This window comes from Octopus bimaculoides, chromosome 4 (assembly GCF_046866305.1).
Source record: "Octopus bimaculoides isolate indiv1 chromosome 4, ASM4686630v1, whole genome shotgun sequence".
NCBI classification, from domain to species: Eukaryota; Metazoa; Mollusca; class Cephalopoda; order Octopoda; family Octopodidae; genus Octopus; species Octopus bimaculoides.
The window spans coordinates 100,764,636-100,785,897 of record NC_142931.1 but is presented as its reverse complement, the minus strand read 5'-3'; the positions used below and the strand labels follow the sequence as shown (position 1 = coordinate 100,785,897).

Here is a 21,262-nt window from a genome sequence, read left to right as displayed (position 1 = left end):
ACACTATCTCAGATGCACATACACTTACTTGTACACAAATACAAGCACACACATACACACACACCGGCAGACTCACTCACTTGTACATACACACTCACATACACATATGCACAGGGACACATAGATACACACCAACATACACATATATACACACAATACATACACCATCTCAAACATAAACATCCTTGCACACATCCACAAATGCACACACACACACACACACTCACACACTCACACAAGCATGCAGACACATTTACATGTACACATACTCATATGTGCATATGCACACCAACACACACTCAAACACATTAAAGATGTATACACACTTGCAGACATACGCATACACACTTGCAGACACACTCACATACATACACATATGCACACAGACACAACGACACACACAGACATACACATTAAGCACATACACTCACATAAGCATGTACATATATGCACAATACATACATACATCTCAGACATACACAGGTTTGCACACATCCACAAACACACACACATATACACACACATTCACATCTACATGCACACACTCATTCAACTGTACACACCAACACATACAGACACATATGCACAGACACAAGCACACACAATAAACACATACACACACAGACATACACACACACCACCTACACAGAGCAGTACTCACTGTTGTAATTGCTCTACATGCCATGGTCTATCACTGATATATTTTATATAAAATGATTCCTTTCCTTCTTTAAGAGTCACCATCTCCCAGTGATGATAACAGATCAAGCACTGACGGATAGTTGCTGAATCACCAGTAACTGTGCGTGTGTGTGTGCGCGGGCGCGCTCGTGTGTGAGTGTGTGTATTTGATGCTTGTGTGTATGCACCTGTATGAACATTTCTTACTCTTTATGTAAATATTTCCTAACGTATGTATGTATGTACAGCTTATTCAACCAGATTGGTTGAATAAGCTGTCAGTGACACTTAAAATCTTAGTCAACATGAATTTTATACTATATCTCTTTACACCATTTAAACCATACACACATCCATCCATCCATCCATCCATCCATCCATACATACATATGTACATACATACTTAAATATATATATATAAAGATTTTCTCCCCCTCCCTCCTACACTGTTTTCTATCCGTCTCTCTCTCTCTCCCCTCTTTTTCATTCTCCCTCTCTCTCTCTCTCTCTTGTCGCTCACATGTGACCATCATCCATCTTCCTTTTTTTCACGTGACCATCTTCTTTTCTTGCACAAACGTTCAAAAGAGCAGATGTGTTTTTCTCTCTTCTATCTTTTCTCTTTTCAAAATAAATGTTTCTCCCAGCATGCACTATTTTCCTGTCATTCTGGTCTAACGACCCTCAATGTTTGTTTTCATTCAGTTTCCTTGTATGTCTCCACTGTCCTGTTTTTGTTCCCAACTTTGATCCTCCATAAATCCTAAATTTTATTTTAGAATTCATGGGAGCAACTGTCTTTTAAGACTCATTTGTCTTTGAATGCTTGAAATGAGGAGTAGATAGACAGCCAACAACTGATGAAGTGTCCTTTCTCTGTTTACTTGTCCTGTTTTCCATTTGTTTCTCGTTTATGTATTTCATGTTATTGGCACCATTAGTGACATCCTGTGCCCATACATGCTTGTATATATATATATATATATATATATATATATATATATTATATAATTTATAATTTAATTGAATGCAATGCATCCATTTCCAAGTAAGTGTGTGTGTGTATATATATATATATATATATATATATATATATATATATATATATGTATGTATGTATGTATATAGTGTCCTTAAATGCCTCATATAACTGCAGTAATGCTGGTCTACCTGATGTCCTGGATTCATTTGCAGAGTGGTAACCTACTGGCTATGTCTCATGCCAAACAAAAAAAAAATCAGTATATCTCTTACTTTTGTCAGCCCTTAAACAATCAAAAAAGAATAACATGTAGTTGTATTTTTAGCATGTTATGCTCTTCTTTGAAAAGGGCGAAAATACTACAGAGACATCTAAAACCATTTGTGAAGTGTATAATGAAGGTGCAGAAGGTGACAATCAATGGTTCAGAGATAGTTTGTAAAATTCAAACATGGGGATTTAAGCATAGAAAATGCAAGTAGTTCTGGAAGATCTTCCAAGCTTTCAGAAATTTTGTGAGTTCCAAAAAGTTCTGTCCATGAATACTTAGTGAATCTTGGACACATTTCCACCATGACATATGGTCCATCCACAACTTGTCCAAGAACATCTTCATAGACTGGTATTCCACCTGTAACATATTCTTAACCCTTTAGCACTCAAATTGTTCTGTCAAATGCAATGCTTATTCATTCACATTGTTTAAAGTTAATCATGCAATATCTCATAGCTTTGAGATTTCATTGATTTGATTGTATAGTTTTAGAATGATATTGTAGAGTAGGTGTGAAAGGCTAGATCTAACTAGTTTGAGCATAAAGCAGGTAGAATATTTGGGCCAACTATGGCTAGTTTAAATGCTAAAGGTTTGAAACAGAATAAAACTTAACCTTTTTTAATGTAAGTGGTACAATGAAAAATGGAGATGAAAAATGGATTGTTTATGATAACAGTGTGGAAACGATGCTTGGGTTTGCATGAAAACCAACCAAAGCAGAAAATTCAAACAAAAAAATAAAAGTGCTGTGGGCTTGGTGGAATTTCAAAGATTTTATTTGCTGCACAGATCAGTGGTTAGAGCATCAGGTTCACAATCATGAGGTAGTAAGTTTGATTCCCAGACTGGGCTGTGTACTGTGTTCTTGAGCAAGACACTTTATTTCACATTGCGCCAGTTCACTCAGCTATAGAAATAAATTGTGACATACCTGGTGCCAAGCTGTATTGGCCTTACCTTTGCTGTTACCTTGGTTAACATTGGCGGCAGGGAGAAGGAAGGCTGGTATGCATGGGTGACTGCAAGTCTCCCATAAACCAGCATGTCTGGACTTGTGCGCCTTGGAGGGTAGATTTCTAGGTGAAATCCCATGGTCATTCATGACCATGGGATTGCTCCTAAAAGGGGGTCTTTTTTTCCCATACAATGAGAGCTTCAATTCTGATGTGTACTGCTATCAACTAGAGAAATTGAATTAAAACATCTTTCACCAGATGAAGACACTGGGGTGTATTCAAACCAGACAACACCAGACCTAATATAGATTTAGCTTCCTGCACTAAGTTGCATGAGCTTGAGTGAGATCTCTTGCTGCATTTACAATGCTCCTCTGAGATTGCAACATCTGATTTTCCTTTATTTTGGTTCCTGCAAAATTCCTTGAATGGAAAATCATTTAAAGAATTTAGATGTAGCCAAAAACCACCTGAATAACTTCTTTCCTTCCATGGATAGAATTTTGAAGCTGCTGAAGAGATGGACAAAAGTCATTAACAAACATGGGTGAGGTAGGGTACTTTAATGAATAAAATTTATTGTGCTTTGAATAAATTTATATTATTTCCATCCTTCAAAATATCTCAGAACTTTCTGGTAGACCCAGTATATATACATAATATATATAAATGATATATATATATATTTACACTGAATTATGGTACAATATGGACAGATTTTTGAATACCGAGGACTTTTATGTAGATATAACAATTTAAAGGATAAGCATATTACTATGGATTATACCAAGTGGACTTTCCCTTTTTCTCTCTCCTGTTTCTCTCTCTTTTTCGTTTTTCTTTGTGATTTCTTCTTTGTGATGTAATCTTGGGACTGAATATGTTTGCGGCTGAAGATAGCTTTAAACCATCCTGTATATCAATTATATACTCATAATGATGCAACGACTGTTTGTGTATAAAGCTTGAAACACGTGTACCACGGAATCCTTTGTGTTCTGTTTTCATTTTACGTTTTAATATATATTTATATATATATATATATATATATATATATATATATATATGTGTGTGTGTGTGTGTGTGTGTGTGTGTGTGTGCATATATATATATGCATATCTCTCTCTCTCTGTCTATATATATATATATATATGTGTGTGTGTGTGTGTGTGTGTGTGTGTATGTATGTATACATTCGTATATGTAAGTATATCGTATGTTGTATATATTTGTATTTATGTGCTTTTCTGTGTATATTCAATTGATGAGGCAAAGCATTTCTTATGCAGAGCCAGAAATCCGGGATCTGGAATTATCCAGTAATTTTTGCTAGTTTATTTTGTCTCTTCGTCTTCTCTCCTGGTGCTATATGAACATTTATTGTGGTTTTAGAGTCAAGCTATGACTGCTATTTTCAGCGTGGTGGTGTCTCTTAGATACCCTAAATTATAATTTTAAATAATTATTACCTTTGATGGTTTTTATTTCCATGCTGGTCACTTGATAAAATCATTATTTTAAATATTGATCTTATCCTCTTTTATATATATATGTTTTATAGATATTGATATATATATATACTAATTTGGAAAATTAGACATTCGAACACGAACCATGCTCCCTATTTGACTCGTGTCTCGCATGTTGTCTGGTCATTCTGCCGATGATAGTCTGACTTTTGTGAGATATATAATTTTTATCTTACTAAAATTGACTTGAAACCATGGTACAGAATATAGATTGGTAAATGTTTTTATTTTTCATTCCCTTTCGAAATTATCCCTACTTTTGTGGTATGTAGCCTTTTGCTGCTATTTCTAGCGGGTTAGATGTCCTATTACAGGCATCTCTGTATTTTAAATGAATAATACATAGTCTATTGACTGCTTTTTACTCTCGCTGGACCACTGGTGGTAAATAAAATTTCTAAAATTTTTTTGCTACCCTGTATTTTATTAATGATAAAAATTTTTTTTGGCTAATTTCTGAAAGAAAATCGGCATTTGTGTATTTACTGCCGAATAGGTAAACCGCAAATACTCGGTAAATTTGGAAAATTAGACATTTGAACATGAACCATGCTCCCTATTTGACTCGTGTTTCGCATGTTGTCTGGTCATTCTGCCGATGATAGTCCGACCTTTGTGAGATATATAATTTTTATCTTACTAAAATTGACTTGAAACCATGGTACAGAATATAGATTGGTAAATGTTTTTATTTTTCATTCCCTTTCGAAATTATCCCTACTTTTGTGGTATGTAGCCTTTTGCTGCTATTTCTAGCGGGTTAGATATCCTATTACAGGCATCTCTGTATTTTAAATGAATAATACATAGTCTATTGACTGCTTTTTACTCTCACTGGACAAAAGGTGGTAAATAAAATTTCTAAAATTTTTTTGCTACCCTGTATTTTATTAATAATGATATATATATATATATATATATATATATATATATATATATATATATGCATGCATATATGGGTACAGGACGTCACCAACAGTAAACAACATGAAATATGAAAGCAAATGAGTTCAATATGCAAACAATGAGAGAAACAAATGGAAAACAGGAGAGTAACATAAAGAATGACCCTTCATCAGTTGTCGGCTGTCTATCTACTCCTCATTTTGAGCATTGAACGACGATATGGAGGGTTGTTAGACCAGAACGAGGGTAAAATAGACAATTGCCCAAGGTGGAGTATTGTAGGACTGAACCTCAAGCTACATGGTTGGGAGGCAAGCTTCTTAACCGCAAAAGCAAGCCTGAACCTACATATAAATTTATGTGGGTGTTGGTGTCAGTGTGGAAGATACTAAAATACAGAAAGAAAGGTTAAAATGTATTGGTACTGTCAGACCTGAATGCTCTACAACAAAATCTTTTAGATCAGGATCCCATACAATGTTGTGTGAAGTAATTTTATTCTTCCAAAAGATGATCAGGCACTGGTGTCAATAACTTTTGTGTTCATTATGAATTTCTCTAATGTTATTGAAATTTGGAATTGTTTTACTGGAATGGAATGTGTTCAACAGTTCAGAGGAAAATGAAAAATTGCTTGTATTACGACATGTAGTAATCTAAGGTAATTTAAGACTACCCACAATAGGCACAGGCATAGTTGTGTGGTAAGAAACTAAGAAGCTTGCTTCCTAACCACATGGTTCTGGGTTCAGTCCCACTGTATAGCACCTTGGTCAAGTGTCTTCTAGGCCAACCAAAGCTTTATCAGTGAGTGGATTTGGTAGATGGAAACTGAAAGAAGCCTGTCATGTGAGTGTGTGTGTGTATGTGAGTGTGTGAGTGTGAGCGTGTGTGTCAGTGCATGTGTGTGTGTGTATGTGAGTGTGTGAGTGTGAGCGTGTGTGTCAGTGCATGTGTGTGTGTGTGTGTGCCTGTTTGTCTATGTGTGTTTGTTCTCCACTGCTTGACAACCAGTATTGTTGTGTTTGCATCCCTGTAACTTAGCAGTTCAGCAAAAGAGTTTAATAGAATAAATACCAGGCTTCAAATTGAAACAGTACCAGGGCAGATTCATTCAAATAAAAATTCAAGCTAGTGACCCAGCATGGCCATATTTTAATGACTAAAATAAGTAAAAGACAAAAACAAGAATTGACAATCTATCTCATTTTGGTTTTCTGCTTACATTAAAGATATTCAAATTTCAACACAGCACATTTAGGTAATAAATAGAAAGATATATGCTATTTATGGCTTACAGAAATGTAAGGGAATCTGTGGGTAAGGCATAGAGATTAAATTCTGATTAATACTCGATAATATCTGAACTGTAGTGTGTCTTGTAGAAACTAGGGATAGATGTATGGTTGGTGAGAGCTGTACAAGCCATGTACAGAAATTCTGTCAATAAGGTGAGGGTTGGCAATGAGTATAACGATGAATTCAGGGTACAAGAAGGGGTTCCCCAAAGATCAGTCCTCAGCCCCCTCCTGTTCATCATAGTCCTCCAGGCAATGACAAAGGAATTTAAACAAACCTTATTCAAGGACCATTTGAGCAGGATGGGCTACTCAACCTGAAGAAAATTCTAATTGGGCCCCACTTGCAAGGTCAAGCATGGTTTATCTTGATATGAGATCACCATGTCGTGCACACATGGTTGTGATGCATGTGCCTGGGGTACCCTTATCAGACGAGTAGTCATGATGGGTATACTGGGCTTCATATATTTTACCCCAGTGTCACTTTAATGGCATGCTCTATTCTCTCATTCAATAATAATAATAATAATAATAATAATAATGATAAAGAGAGAACTGTTCCTGTTATTGGAGGTGTCCTTGGTATAATAAAAAAGGGATGTCAGAAATATCTAGATAAGATCCCAGGAGAACCATGTCTCAGAAAAATTCAAAAGTTTGTGCTGACAAAGACTGCCCACATCCTTAGAGAAACCCTATCCATTTAAATGTCTGTGCTGTATTACTTGAAGATGTTTCACTACTGCTCCTGCCACTTCTCCTCCCCAAGCTTTCAGTCAGACTGTAACATCTCTTATCCTTTACTCGCCCTAGGACACTGGGCATGTCTTGGCAATCAATTGTAACAAACATGCAGATTAAAAGTAAATAATAATAATAAATTCCCTGATGCTTCTGTTCATGGCTTCTGATCTTAACTGATTTGTCAAACAAACGTGTATACTAGATATATTTTTCATGACAACACAAGAAAGAGTGTCTCACTCATCATTTACCTGCATAGAGAATGTGTTGGTAGTGGGAAGGTGGTAGTAACAGAATAGGAAATAGGGTGCTGTATTGTCAGTAAATGTAAATATGTAGACTTGGGAAATTATTGATGGAGGACTGTTGGTGATGCCACCTACAGTTGCTTTTGGAGTAAGAGAGGGAAAGAGAAAGAAAATTTCCTAAGAAGCAAAAGAGTGGGTGATGGTTCTCTTTAAGGGAAGAGAACCTCTTCAGGGTGTGGAATTTTTATTATTTTTATTATTATTACGAGAGATATTTTTCTTATCAGTGAGAGAGCATATGAAATAATATTTCCATACAATTTATTTTTGATTTCTTTTTAAATGTCCTAGTAGTTGTAGATAATGCTATTTCACCCTTCTTATGGGCTCCTCAGTACAATTTGCATTCATGAAATTAGTTGGTCTATGTTCATTTAAAACCTTTAGGAATTATAGGCAGGAATACGAAAGAGAGAAAGAATAGCAGTGTAAGTGTCTGAGAAAGAGAGAGGAAGAGAGAGGGGCAGAATATGAGAATGAGGCTAAAATTTAGCTGAGAAAAGTGGAACCATTTACTTATATATACATGCACCACATACACAATCACACTAACACACATATCATCATGATTTTTTCATCATCATTACTTTAGTGTTCACATTTCCATGCTCACATGAGTCAGGTGGAATACACACACACACACACACACACACACACACACTCATGCACATATACATACATATGTATGTGATAAGTAATAGCAAAGTTCAGAGATTTTATCTCCTAGACAAAGTTGTTAGCTATGACATTTGTTATTGATTGTTTATAGTAAGCAAGAATCATATAAAAATTACAAGATTTGTGATTTGGTATCTGTTACCATTAACAGTTTTCTTCTTTCTTTCTTTTTTTTTTTCTAGTTTTACAGTTGACTTATATAATTTTCAAATTTGCATGCAAGTATGAATGTTGTAAACTTCAAACCTCAAACTGTTTCATTTGCCATACAAGTATGAAATTTCTTGCAGCTTATGATGCATTTATAATAAAGATATCTTACATAAAGTAAGAACAAAACTCAACAGAAAAACATAGGATAATACGACCATCTTAAGTGGAATTGCTTTAAAAATTAGAAGACTACACAAGAAGCTATATGAACAGGATAAAAAAAATCACAATACTTTACTCAAAAATAGTATATGCTAGAGGCAAACTAGAACTGGCTCTTGATTGCTGAAAGGAATCTGCTGTTAATGGTAAAAAAAAAAAACTGGTAAAGTCTTTTAGCCCAGAAATAATTACATCATCCTTAAAGCAACATCATTTCTATGGTTCTTACTAATAACAATCAAAAAATAGCAGTGGAACTGGAAGAGATGGACAGCAAAGTCTAGAAAGGTCAATGGACATAGGAACTTTACTGTTCCCAACAAAATATGGGAAACTAATAAAGATGAATCCCTATAAAAAGTCATGAGGTGGTATCAAAATGTTCCTGGACTAGTTATGTCTGATAAAAAAATAACATATTTACTTATGTTTTGACATCATCTTCTTCAAAATAGTTACTTTGCACAATAATACACTGGTCCCAGTGTTCTTGCCATTTTGGGAATCTAGCCTGGAAGTAATTTTCTGTAAATGAGTTGAGGACCTTCTGTGATTCACTCTGGATCTTGACAATGGTGTTAAAACGGTGACCTTTGAGCTGCTTTTTCATCTTGGGGAAGAGATGGAAGTCTGCAGGTACTAAATCTGGTGAATAGGGCAGGTGCAGAAGTGATACCATGTTGTTTTTGATACCATGTTAATTTATTGATGCATTTGGGCAAGTTTATGTCTGTATTATGAAACAATTGCAAAAAAATGTTTAAAACAAATTTAATACTCTGCTAAAATCTTGTACAAATTCTTCATGGCTCAAAACATTGCTTACTTTTTACTCAACATGATATATATATTATACTTTATTTGTATATTAAGGCTACCATTGGTTTCATCTTGAGAAAATATTTTAAGAATCTTTACCCACCAATGTGGTATTGAGCACTCATTCTCATTGTTCAACATCATCATTTAACATCCGTTGTCCATTCTGGCATGGGTTGGACAGTTTAAACAGGGCTGGCAAGCTGGAAGGCTGCACCATATTCCAGTCTGATTTGGCATGGTTTCTATAGTTGGATGCCTTTGCTAACACCAACCACTCCGAGAGTATAATGGATTCTTTTACATGACACTGGCATGGGTGCCTTTTGCCTGACTCCAGTATCTGCCATGACTGTAATATTACTTGGCTTGATTGGTCATCTTCTCAAGCATGGCATAATGTCAAATGTCTTGGTCATTCAACATTGCCTCCATGAGGCCCAACACTTGAAAGGTGCTTTTGACATGTCATAGGCATTGGCCATTTTACCTCCATGAGGCCCAATGCTTGAAAGGTGCTTTTTATATGCCACTGGCACAGGTACTAGTTACATGACACCAGCATTGTCCATAACTACGATTTCACTTGGTTTGAAGTGTCTTCTTAAGCAATATATATATATATATATATATATATGGGAGTATGTTCATTTATAGAAGCAATTTAGAGATATTCCCAAAAAAGGCACAAGATATACAAAAAAATTCTAAAGAGAAAAAAATGCTTTTTTTTTTTGCAATTTAATCTTTGCAAAATATAGTATTTCGACCAAATGATTTCAAAATGCATGAATGACAAATGCATAAACTGATGCAGGGAAAATTCCACTCAGTGAACATTTAGATCATGATGCAGCTGAATTTTGAACCATTCTTATGATATCAATGCATGCAAAATACAACACAAAACATATAATTTGAAAATTTTAAACCACATTTAAATCGATAATTATGACACTATTTTCAATTTACAAAAAATCAATATTTGGGAAAATATGTATGTCCATTACTTTTTGAAAATGTGAAGTGTTTACATATATGCATATATCCTCCTCCTCCCTCCCCTCCTCTCCCTCCTCCTCCCCCTCCTCCTTCTCTTCTTCCTCCTCTACCTCCTCATCCCCTTCCTCCTCCTCCTCCTCCTCCTTCTTCCTCCTCTTCTTCCTCCTCTACCTCCTCATCCCCTTCCTCCCTCCCCTCCTCTCCCTCCTCCTCCCCTTCCTCCTCCTCCTCTACCTCCTCATCCCCTTCCTCCTCCTCCTCTACCTCCTCCTCCTCCTCCTCTACCTCCTCCCCCTCCTCCTCCTCCTCCTCCTCCTCCTTCCTCCTCCTCCTCCTCCTCCTCCCTCCTCCTCCTCCTCCTCCTCCTCCTCCTCCTCCTCCTCCTCCTCCTCCTCATCATCATCATCTAATCTCCAGTTTCCATGCTAGCATGGGTTGGATGGCTTGATAGGTGCTAGCAAGCCAGAGAGCTACACCAGACACCATTTGTTTGTTTTGGCAAGATTTCTATGGCTGGATGCCTTTCCTAATGCCAACCATGATACAGAGTGCAGTGGGTGCTTTTTACATGGCACCAGCATATATAAATGCATACACACACACATAAATAGATAGATATGTATAGATATTCATGTATATATATGTGTGTATGTGTGTGTGTATATATATGTGTATATATATATATAAATATATATATATATATATATGTGTGTGTGTGTATATTAATATATAAAATAGAGATGTGTGGGTATTCACTTTTCATGTGAAAACTACTTCACCAATCACCTCCATTACTTGTGATGCATTAATAATTTTACCTCGGACATATAATAGGGTCTTCATTTGCTTTTTTTTATTAAAAATTATTAAAAACAAAAAATATTGCTTTTTATATTACATTCACGTCTTTCAAAGATTTAAAAATATTCACTTACGGTTTTCTAGTGTCTGAGACATAACATATCTCTTTATGTATATCTCTCTATCCATCTCTCTCTATCTATCTCTATTTCTCTGTAACATATCTCTCTATCTATATCTCTTGTTTTCACTATCATTTTTCAGACGTTATTCTTTTCACATTCAATTTTAATACACCATTGTTTAATTTCCATGTTAATGTTTTCACTGTAAGTCTAAGTTTTGAATCGCTATTTACTAACAAACAATGACAAATTACTGACAGAAAGAAGTTCACAATTACTTATGTAAATAATTTCATAATTTACTGACAGAAGTATCTTCATAAATTTCACTTCAATCCGTATGGCCTTGTGTTTTTCTGTTGTTGATGGTTTCTTTCTGGTTCCTTCAATACTGGCTCTTTGGTTCACTGAGTGACAAAATTCCCTTCAACCTGCACAATACTTTATTTTCCATTAACATTTCTTACTTAGTTTTTGCCCATTGTATAAAGAAACATAATTTCCGTTATCAAGTTATTTTCATTGTTTATATGTTCTGCACTCGTGTATTTCTGTATACATATATAACCATGCATAGAAGGAAAGTGTCAAATTTGTTGGCATAACTACAGATTACTGCCCCCACCCGCCCAATTTGGATGATCATAATTCTCAGAAAAATGGATATTTTTAAATAAAATTTTCAACGAATATGTGTTATATCATGTCCATTTCGAATATATTACATTTTGGGGGGTAAGTATTTTAGGAGGCGGTGGGAAATTTCTGCAAATTCACTGGAGTCTACTTCAATTCGTCTTAACTTTCAAGAAAGTAGATATTTTTTAATGAAATTCTCAACAAATATACCTTGGGATATTATTAGATTAGATTCACTTCTTCAAAAAGGTTCGTCAATGTCAACTACTGGTATTGACATAAAAACGGTGAATTTTCTCCCTGTCTAATTTTAATGTTTTCATTTTAAGTTTTAATTCGCTATTTGTAAACAAGTACGATAAATTACTGAAAGAAATATTTACTAAGTTCACAAATTTAAATATTCGGTATAAGATGCTTTTCAACATGCTTTTATTTATACAATTTTTTAATTCCATCTCCATCTCATTCATCGTTTGCAATGTTCTCTCTCTCTCTCACACACACGCACACGTGCGCGCTCGCACTCCAGGTTTGATTTCTTTATTACACAAATATCACATTAAAATTTTGCAATTCAACATGGGGTGTCCAAAAATTATGGGCATTATTTTGCTGGAACTCGCACACTTCGTTAATTTGTGTAAAATTTATTTATTTTCTTTTTCATGCTATGTTCAGCTCTATGTATTTCTAGTCAGTCACACACACACGTGTTTTTGTATGTACGTCTGCATACATTTATGTATGGTGTGTGTGTCTGTGTGTGTGAGTGGGTGAAGGGGTTTATTGACATGTATTCATACATACATAAATACATATGCATACATCTTTTTTGTATGTATGTGTGTGCATGTGTGAGAGAGAGAGAGAGTGATGTCTAAGTGGCACTCTCTCTCTCTCTCTCACACACATGCACGCATACATACAAGAAAGATGTATGCCTGTTTATGTATGTGTGTACGTATACATGACAACACATCCCTTCACTCACTCACTCTGTCTGTCTCTCTTTCTCTCACACACACATCCATTTCATCTCATGTTCGATACTGTATGTATATGTATTTGTGTGTGTGTGTGTGTGTGTGTGTGTGTGTGTGTGCATGAGTGCATGCATGCTTGCATGTGTGCGACATTCCACAATCATTAGAAAAAATCTGATGAATTTTCTTTCATGATGCTCCTGGCGACACAGGTAAAACATTTATAACATTGCTTCTCTCCAAAGTAAGGCAACAAAAAAAAAATTTGCAGTTGCTGTACCATTGTCTGGCTTTGCTGCCACCATTCTCCCAGGAGGATAAACAGCTTGTTCTGCTTTTAAATTACCACTAAACCTGGTCACAAGTGACAGTCCAATTTGTAACATAAGCAAAGATTCAGGTTCAGCAGAAGTGTTGTGCCAATGCCACCTTATCATTTGGGATGAATGCACCCTGTCATATAGAGGTGCAATGGAAACTCTTGGTAAGATCTTACAGGACATCAGAAACAACAATAAATTTATGGGAGGAGTTACATTAGTTTTATCAGGAGACTTCAGACAGACATTACCAGCCATTCTGAGATGAACAACATCTGATGAAATAAATGCATGCATTAAGTCTTCACACCTATGGAATAAAGTATTGGAATTCTCCTTCAATACTAATGTGCGAGTTTCATTACATGGGGACCAATGTGCAAAACAGTTTTCAACCTGGCTCCACCAATAAGGAAATGAGAAAATACCATATGATGGGAATGGTGATATCAGTTTTGGTCATATTGCTATCATGGTGAACTCCCAAGCTGAATTAAAGAACAGGGTATTGCCAGACTTAAGTAATAATCATAATTCAAATAAATGGTTGTGTGAAAGGGCAATTCATACTTCAAATAATGAGACAGTAGCAAGAATTAACCATGAATTAATGAATGAGATTCCAACGGTCATTAAGAAGTATAAATCAGTTGATTCAGTCCTTGACGAAAATCAAGTTGTCCATTACCCAACAAAGTTCCTTAATTCTCTTGAGCTACCTGGAATTCCTCCACATAAACTTTTCCTGAAGGTAGGAGTCCTAATAATGCTTCTAAGAAATTTAGATCCTCCTAAATTGTGCCATGGGGCAAGGTTGATTGTGAAGACATTATCACCTAATGTGACAGAAGCTACCATTATCACTGGATGTATCTTTGGGGAAGAAGTTTTCATTCCAAGAATTCCAATCAAACCAACAGATATGCCCTCTGAGTTCAAACAAACACAATTCCCAGTGTGACTTTGCTTTGCAATGTCTATTAATAAAACTCAAGGTCAGTCTTTGAAATCTACAGGCTTGCTTTTCTCATGGTCAACTTTGTTGGTTGCTCAAGGGTAGGTAGTTTGCAAGACTTATTTGTCTATGCTCAAAACCAGAGAACAAAGAATGTTGTTTACCCTGAAGCTCTTACATAATTTCCTTCAACATATATTGTAGAATTAATCTCCTTTCATAAAAGGGGTAAATTTTGTGTTTTTGTTTATTATTATTATTATTAGTAGTAGTAGTATTCTGTATTATAAATTCAGAATTGATTTCCCAATTAAAGAATAAATTGAATTTAGAATAACAAATTTCTATACAACATACTTCCAATATATAAGGAAAAATTTCATTCCTGGGCAACACAGGGTGCCTCTGCTAGTATGAGAAAAACTAGGAGTAGTTGATAGCTTCTGTTACTTAGGTGACCAAGCTAGTAGCAGGGGTGGGTGCTCTGAAAGTGTAGCTGCTAGAATAAGAATAGCCTGAGCAAAGTTCAGAGAGCTCCTACCTCTGCTGGTGACAAAGGGCCTCTCACTCAGAGTAAAAAGCAGACTGTATGATGCTTGTGTATGAACAGCCATGCTACATGGCAGTGAAACATGGGCCGTGACTGTTGAGGACATGCGTAAGCTCACAAGGAATGAAGTCAGTATGCTCTGCTGGATGTGTAATATCAGTGAGCATACTAGACAGAGTATAAGTGTCTTGAGGTATATATATATATATATATATATATATATGCTACATATATATATCCATATCCATATCCATAAATCTTAAAGTGTTCTTTTCATTTGCAAAAAATTATAATCAGAAATTAGTATTGTTGTTGTTACAGTTACTGCTTTTGCTTTTTATTATCTTTTAATTTTCTTTTTTTGTTGTACTTGTATTCTTTTTATTGACAAAAATGAATAAATCTTTTCTCCTCCTCCATTTCCTTCTTTCTTCTCTTTCTGCTTTTTTTTTCATTCTTTCGTTTCTTTCCCATCTTCTTCAAGAAGATGGAAAGAGAATAATAAAAAATAAGAAAGATAATGAAAATGAAGAGGACGAGGAGAAAAAGGAGTAGGAAGATGAGTAGAAGAAGGAGTAGGAGGAGAACTTGCAAGATTATGATTGGTGGTGAAGATGTTGAGGACAATGGAGAGAAAAAATTGGAGGAACAGAATAAAATAAAAAACGAGAAGGAAATGAAAATGGATGATAAGAAGGAGCAGAAAGAGGGTAATAATAATAATAATAATGATGATAATAATAATAATAATAATTATAATAATAATAATAATAATAATAATGTTTTCTTAATAATGATAATAATGATGATAATAACAATAATAATAATAATAATGATAATAATAATAATAGTTGCCTTGATAATAAATACCCTGATGCAGCACCATAAATGCCCTGATGCGACATCATAAATGCCCGGATGCAGTACCAGGCAGTTGCTCTCATGGCTTCTGATCTTAATTGATTGGAAGTGTTATCATGTACATTGTTTTGTCTTGGTATAAAAAGATGGGCTACAGCAAATATTCTGCTTAATACCACAGATTTGCTTGTCAGTTGTTTGACTTTAACCAGTTGAGCATGTCCCTTGGTGGCTGACAATATGTGCATCTCTGATCACGAGCAGAAGTAGTGGGGGTGCATCATAGCCATGTGTTGAGAGGTAGTCTTTGGGGTTTGAATAATTCACCTTTGGAAACATGGAAGTTTTGCTCAACATCCTTAAACAAACCTTATTCAGGGACCTTTTGAGCGGGATGGGCTACTCAACCTAAAGAAAATTCTAACTGGGCCCCACCTGCGAGGTCATGTGCTGTTTATCTTGATATGAGATCACCATGTCACGCACATATGGTTGTGATGCATGTGCCTGGTGTCCCCTTATCAGACAGGTAGTCACGATGGGTATAATGGGCTTCACATATTTTACCCCAGTGTCACTTTGATGGCATGCTGTATTCTCTCACTCAATAATAATAATAATAATAATAATAATAATAAAGATTTCTTAATCATAATAATAATAATAATAATAATAATGAAAAACAAGTGAATATTGGATTGAAAATACTTATTTCCAACATGAATGATGGAACAGTCTGAGACATTTTGGTACAAGATATGACAAATCCTAAAGTTTACACTGAATAATTTAAAGAACATCCTTTCTTGGCATTTGGATTACTAAAGAAGGAAGTGAAATTAAAACTCTTCTGCAAGGAATTATCACTTTGTTATTAATCATTCAGTTATTTCCTGCAAGAATTGTAGTTTTCAATAAAACACTGATTTTTATATATAAAGGAAAGAAATGAAGGAACCTCTTTGTAGTGATCTGTCCAGAAAGAAATAACAGCCAAATTTTCCTTAAATTAGACCCTAAAGCAATAGATCTTAACCTGTTTCAGTTCATAGAACACTGGAGATCAAACAGACTTCACACAAAAATTATTAAAAAGGAAGCTGTTTTTTATCATAGTTTTCTATAAATTTTCTCAACCACTGAGCAACTTTTGATGAGTTGGTCCGAAATATTTTAAATTCAAAGCTAGTGCATAGCATCAAAACTTCTAATGCAGTTTATGAAGTATACATTAATAAATTAAAATGGAAAGCATTTTGATGTGCATAGCACCAATATAGCAACTGCATGAATATACATTCATGCTTTTAATATTAAAAATTTAGAAAAGTATATAGAAAGCTATTGCTTATCTTATTTTATTAACTGCACTTGTCATAATCACCATCATCGGTTTTAGGTCTGCTAAAATGAGACTTCTTGGAGAAGTATTTTCTAGCTAGATATCCATTTTGATGCCAAACTTTATTGGCTCTCAAGTAAGGTACTTTATTCCATCATGCACATTTATTTTTTGCATATTTTTTCTTTACAAGCCAACTGACCATTATGTATTTTTTCCTCTAGTTGTAGAGAGGTTATGTGCCTTCAGCTATTTCAATCTGATGAGTCATCTAAACTGCTAAACACTTTATAAGTGTGAAGCCAATGGTCACTTCATGACCAGCCATAATTTTTGACTTCCTAATATATATATATATATATATATATATATATATATATATATTCATTATAACACATAAAACAACTGGAATTTTCTGCTGGACAACCTACAGAGGGCTACATAGCAAATCTGGTTAGTATAAAAGTTCAGCCAGATTGAGGGTGATGCAATGATGTAGTAGACAAGGCTATAAAAATGAAAGGAAATGGCTTGGAAAGACATGCCCTTGTAACAGTTGACTACAATGCTGCTTCACTAGTTATTGGCTATGGCACTTTCCTGTATAATCTGATGGAATAACGGGGCCATATGCTATGCCATCAGGTGCAACGCTCCAGCTTACCTGCTCTGGTCAAAGCATCCAATCCATGCCGGCATAGAAAATGGATGTTAAATGATGATGATAATGAGTGTAACTCTCGTTTAACATTGATCACTCAGCCCTTTTTTTGTTACCAAATTATCTCTTCCTCTCCTTCTCCACTGATCCACTTCCTGTTGACTTGGCCACACCATCATTACATCTCTCACTCTCTCCATACGCTACACTTATCTCTCCACTCATACTCTTGCAACCCACACATCAACACATCATCTCCCTTTCGCTCATCCTTCTCCTGTTTGCTGTATTATTGCTATTTTGCTGCTCTTCTCTCTTCATTTACTGCCAGTCAGCACCTATTCTCCTCAAGCTTTCACTGACTCTTATGCATCATTAATCACACACCCATCATTTACAACATTTATCTCTGAGCCCTCATCATCATCCTTCTCTGCCTTCCACCCAACTTGTATTTATCATCAACCCCTCCACCTCAATTTTTATTTATTACTCAGTATGTTCACATCCGTGGAGGCACAATGGCCCAGTGGTTAGGGCAGTGGACTCGTGGTCATAGGATCGCGGTTTCGATTCCTAGACCGGGCATTGTGAGTGTTTATTGAACGAAAACACCTAAAGCTCCACGAGGCTCCGGCAGGGGATGGTAGCAAACCCTGCTGTACTCTTTCACCACAACTTTCTCTCACTCTTACTTCCTGTTTCTGTTGTGCCTGTAATTCAAAGGGTCAGCCTTGTCACACTGTGTCACGCTGAATATCCCCGAGAACTACGTTAAGGGTACACGTGTCTGTGGAGTGCTCAGCCACTTGCACATTAATTTCACAAGCAGGCTGTTCCGTTGATCGGATCAACTGGAACCCTAGTCGTCGTAAGCGACGGAGTGCCAACAACATGTTCACACCCCCACCCAATTGCTAACCAACTCTTACTCAGTCCATAAACTTCCTACCCATCCTTCCTGTGCCTCTGCCTCCAGAGCCCACCCTGACACTTTGTCACTACCATCTTTATCTCTTCAGCTCCACATTTATTACTCACATACATATAATGTTAGCAGCCATGTATCTCCTCTGCAACAAGAAACCTGTTCAAGCCTCTTACTGTAACAGTTCATCACTTAGTTTAAGCTGCCTCTCTTTCCACTGCAGCCCATCTAATTAACTCTGTAAAGTAATTAATGTTAAGAAGGGCATCCATCCATAGAAACCATACCAAAGCAGATATTGGAGCATGGCATAGTCTTCCAATCTGACAGATTCTATTAAACAATCCAACTTATGGCAGTATGAAAGACAAGCATTAAAAGATGATGATGATGATGATGATGATGATGATGATGATAAGGATCATGATCATGATCATAATCATGGACATCTTTTAGTTTCCATCTATTAAATCCACTAAGAAAGTGTTGGCTAGCCCTGGGCATTATTTGAAGATACTTGCCAAAGAGACCACACAGTGATACTGAACTTGAAACTTGAAAAGCTAAACTTTTTAATTGCACAGCCATGTTATTTATAGCCTCAAACTAAGTCTATTCTAGAAAACACTTGCCTAAGTGCCATGGAGTGAAAATGAACTTGAAATAACATGGTTGCAAGCAAACTTGTTAACCATACACCATGTTTGTACCTTTCTTGTATTTGTGAACAACTTTGCAGTAACACATTTTTCAAGATGCTTAAGTATTAGTTTAGAATTTATAAACATTTCAATTGTACCTTTTATTTGTTTCAGTCATTAGACTGTGGCCATGCTGGGGCACGACCTTGAAGAACTTTTAATCAAATCAACATCAGTTATTGATTTGTTATTTAAGCCTGTTACTTATATCTTCTGCCGAGCCACTAAATTATGGGGATATAAACATACCAACACTGGTTGTCAATCAGTGGTGGGGGGCAAACACAGACACAAAGACAAACACACACATAGTATATGTATTACAAGCCGCTTTCAATTTCTGACTACCAAATCCAGTCACAAAGCTTTGGTTGGCCTGAGGCTACAGTTGAGAACACTTGCCCAAGATGCCATAGATTAGAACTGAAACTGAAACCATGTGGTTGGGAAGCAAGCTTCTTACCATACAGGCACACTTATGCCTATATTTTAAAACATTTTGTGCACCTCTAGAGTTCCCTTGTGGTGCACCAGTCTGCTGTAGTGCAGCGTATGAAAACCACTGCCCTAGTTTGTTGAATATATTGGATAATTGTATAATGTAATCTGCGGTAAACTATATCTAAATTAAAGATGAGATGGTGAAGACAAGAATTTATTCACTGAAAGTTTGCTCAGCTTGTCAATACTATTCTTATGCATCTTCAAGAATTTCATTATCAGGGCCATCTGCCTCATGTGTACAATTTGGCAAGAACATACAGTGTCTTCCGATTGTGTATGCTTGATTACACCCCTAAAGTGATTCTAGTCGATAATAGATTTTAAGAAATACATTAAATTTCTATCACATTGGGTAATTTAACAAATAACAAAAATAAAACGTTTCTTCATCAAAAGTCTGTAAATCTTGTCTCTACTATCCTTGTATATCTTCCGATTGTATTCATCTGATTAAATCCCTAAACCAATTGTAGCTGATTATGTGTGTATCTGTGTGTGTGTGTGTATGGGTGTGTTAGTGTATCTATGTACATATATGTGCACATATATATATAGTAAATCCATATATATATATGCATACCTAAATATACATATGTGCACAATGCATACACATGCACACATGCACAGACACACACATGCATATATATACATGTGTGTGTGTGTGTGTGTGTGTGTATCTTTCTCATTTTCACTCTCTTTATAATATAATACATATATGTATTATATTATGTCCTCCTCATCATCATCACCATCATCATCATCGTCATTATCAACTTTTAAACATCTGACTTCCATCCTGGCATGGGTTGAATGGGTTGGCAGCACATGATGGGTTGGAGGATTGCACCATATTCCAGTATTTGTTTTGGCATAGTTCCTATAGCTGGACATCCTTACTCATGCCAACCACTTTATAGAGTGTTGTGGATGCTTTCTTTTTATTTATTTCTTTTTTTTGCGGCACCAGCACTAGTGAGGTTGTCATGTATCTTGCAAGACTAAGACGCTCTTCGACTGAATGGAGCTACAGTAAAGAGGGAGGCAGCTTTATATTAGGTGATTAAAAGTCAGTGTATGAAGAAAGGGGCTAGAACAAGTGCCTTACTAGAGAAGATACGTGGTTACTGTTATAGCATTAGACGAATAATGATATTGTGCTTAGATAATAACTTTATAAACGAATGAAGTAAACATTGCAACAATTCCAAACCAAAGTGCAAAATGGTGAACTGCAACCTCAATTGTCCATGATGCAAAATGAAGCATCTGTACCACAGTAAGTGGGCTAAGACGAAAAGGGTAAATCCACAACAAATAGTTGATGTATATCT

At 35.7% G+C, this 21,262-nt stretch overlaps 1 protein-coding gene across 2 annotated transcripts in view; it reads left to right on the top strand.

Annotated features, from left to right (window-relative positions):
• Positions 1 to 21,262, top strand: part of LOC128247613 (uncharacterized) — a 64,862-nt gene that overhangs the window by 28,875 nt on the left and 14,725 nt on the right. The window contains exon 2 of one of the 2 annotated variants that reach the window (XM_089351116.1): positions 15,419 to 15,644. The exons of the other annotated variant lie outside the window; for it this stretch is intronic. Within the exon in view, the coding sequence (XP_089207242.1) occupies positions 15,455 to 15,644 (190 nt within the window). The 5' untranslated portion in view covers positions 15,419 to 15,454. The remainder of the gene's footprint in view (positions 1 to 15,418; positions 15,645 to 21,262) is intronic. 2 annotated transcript variants of the gene reach the window in all.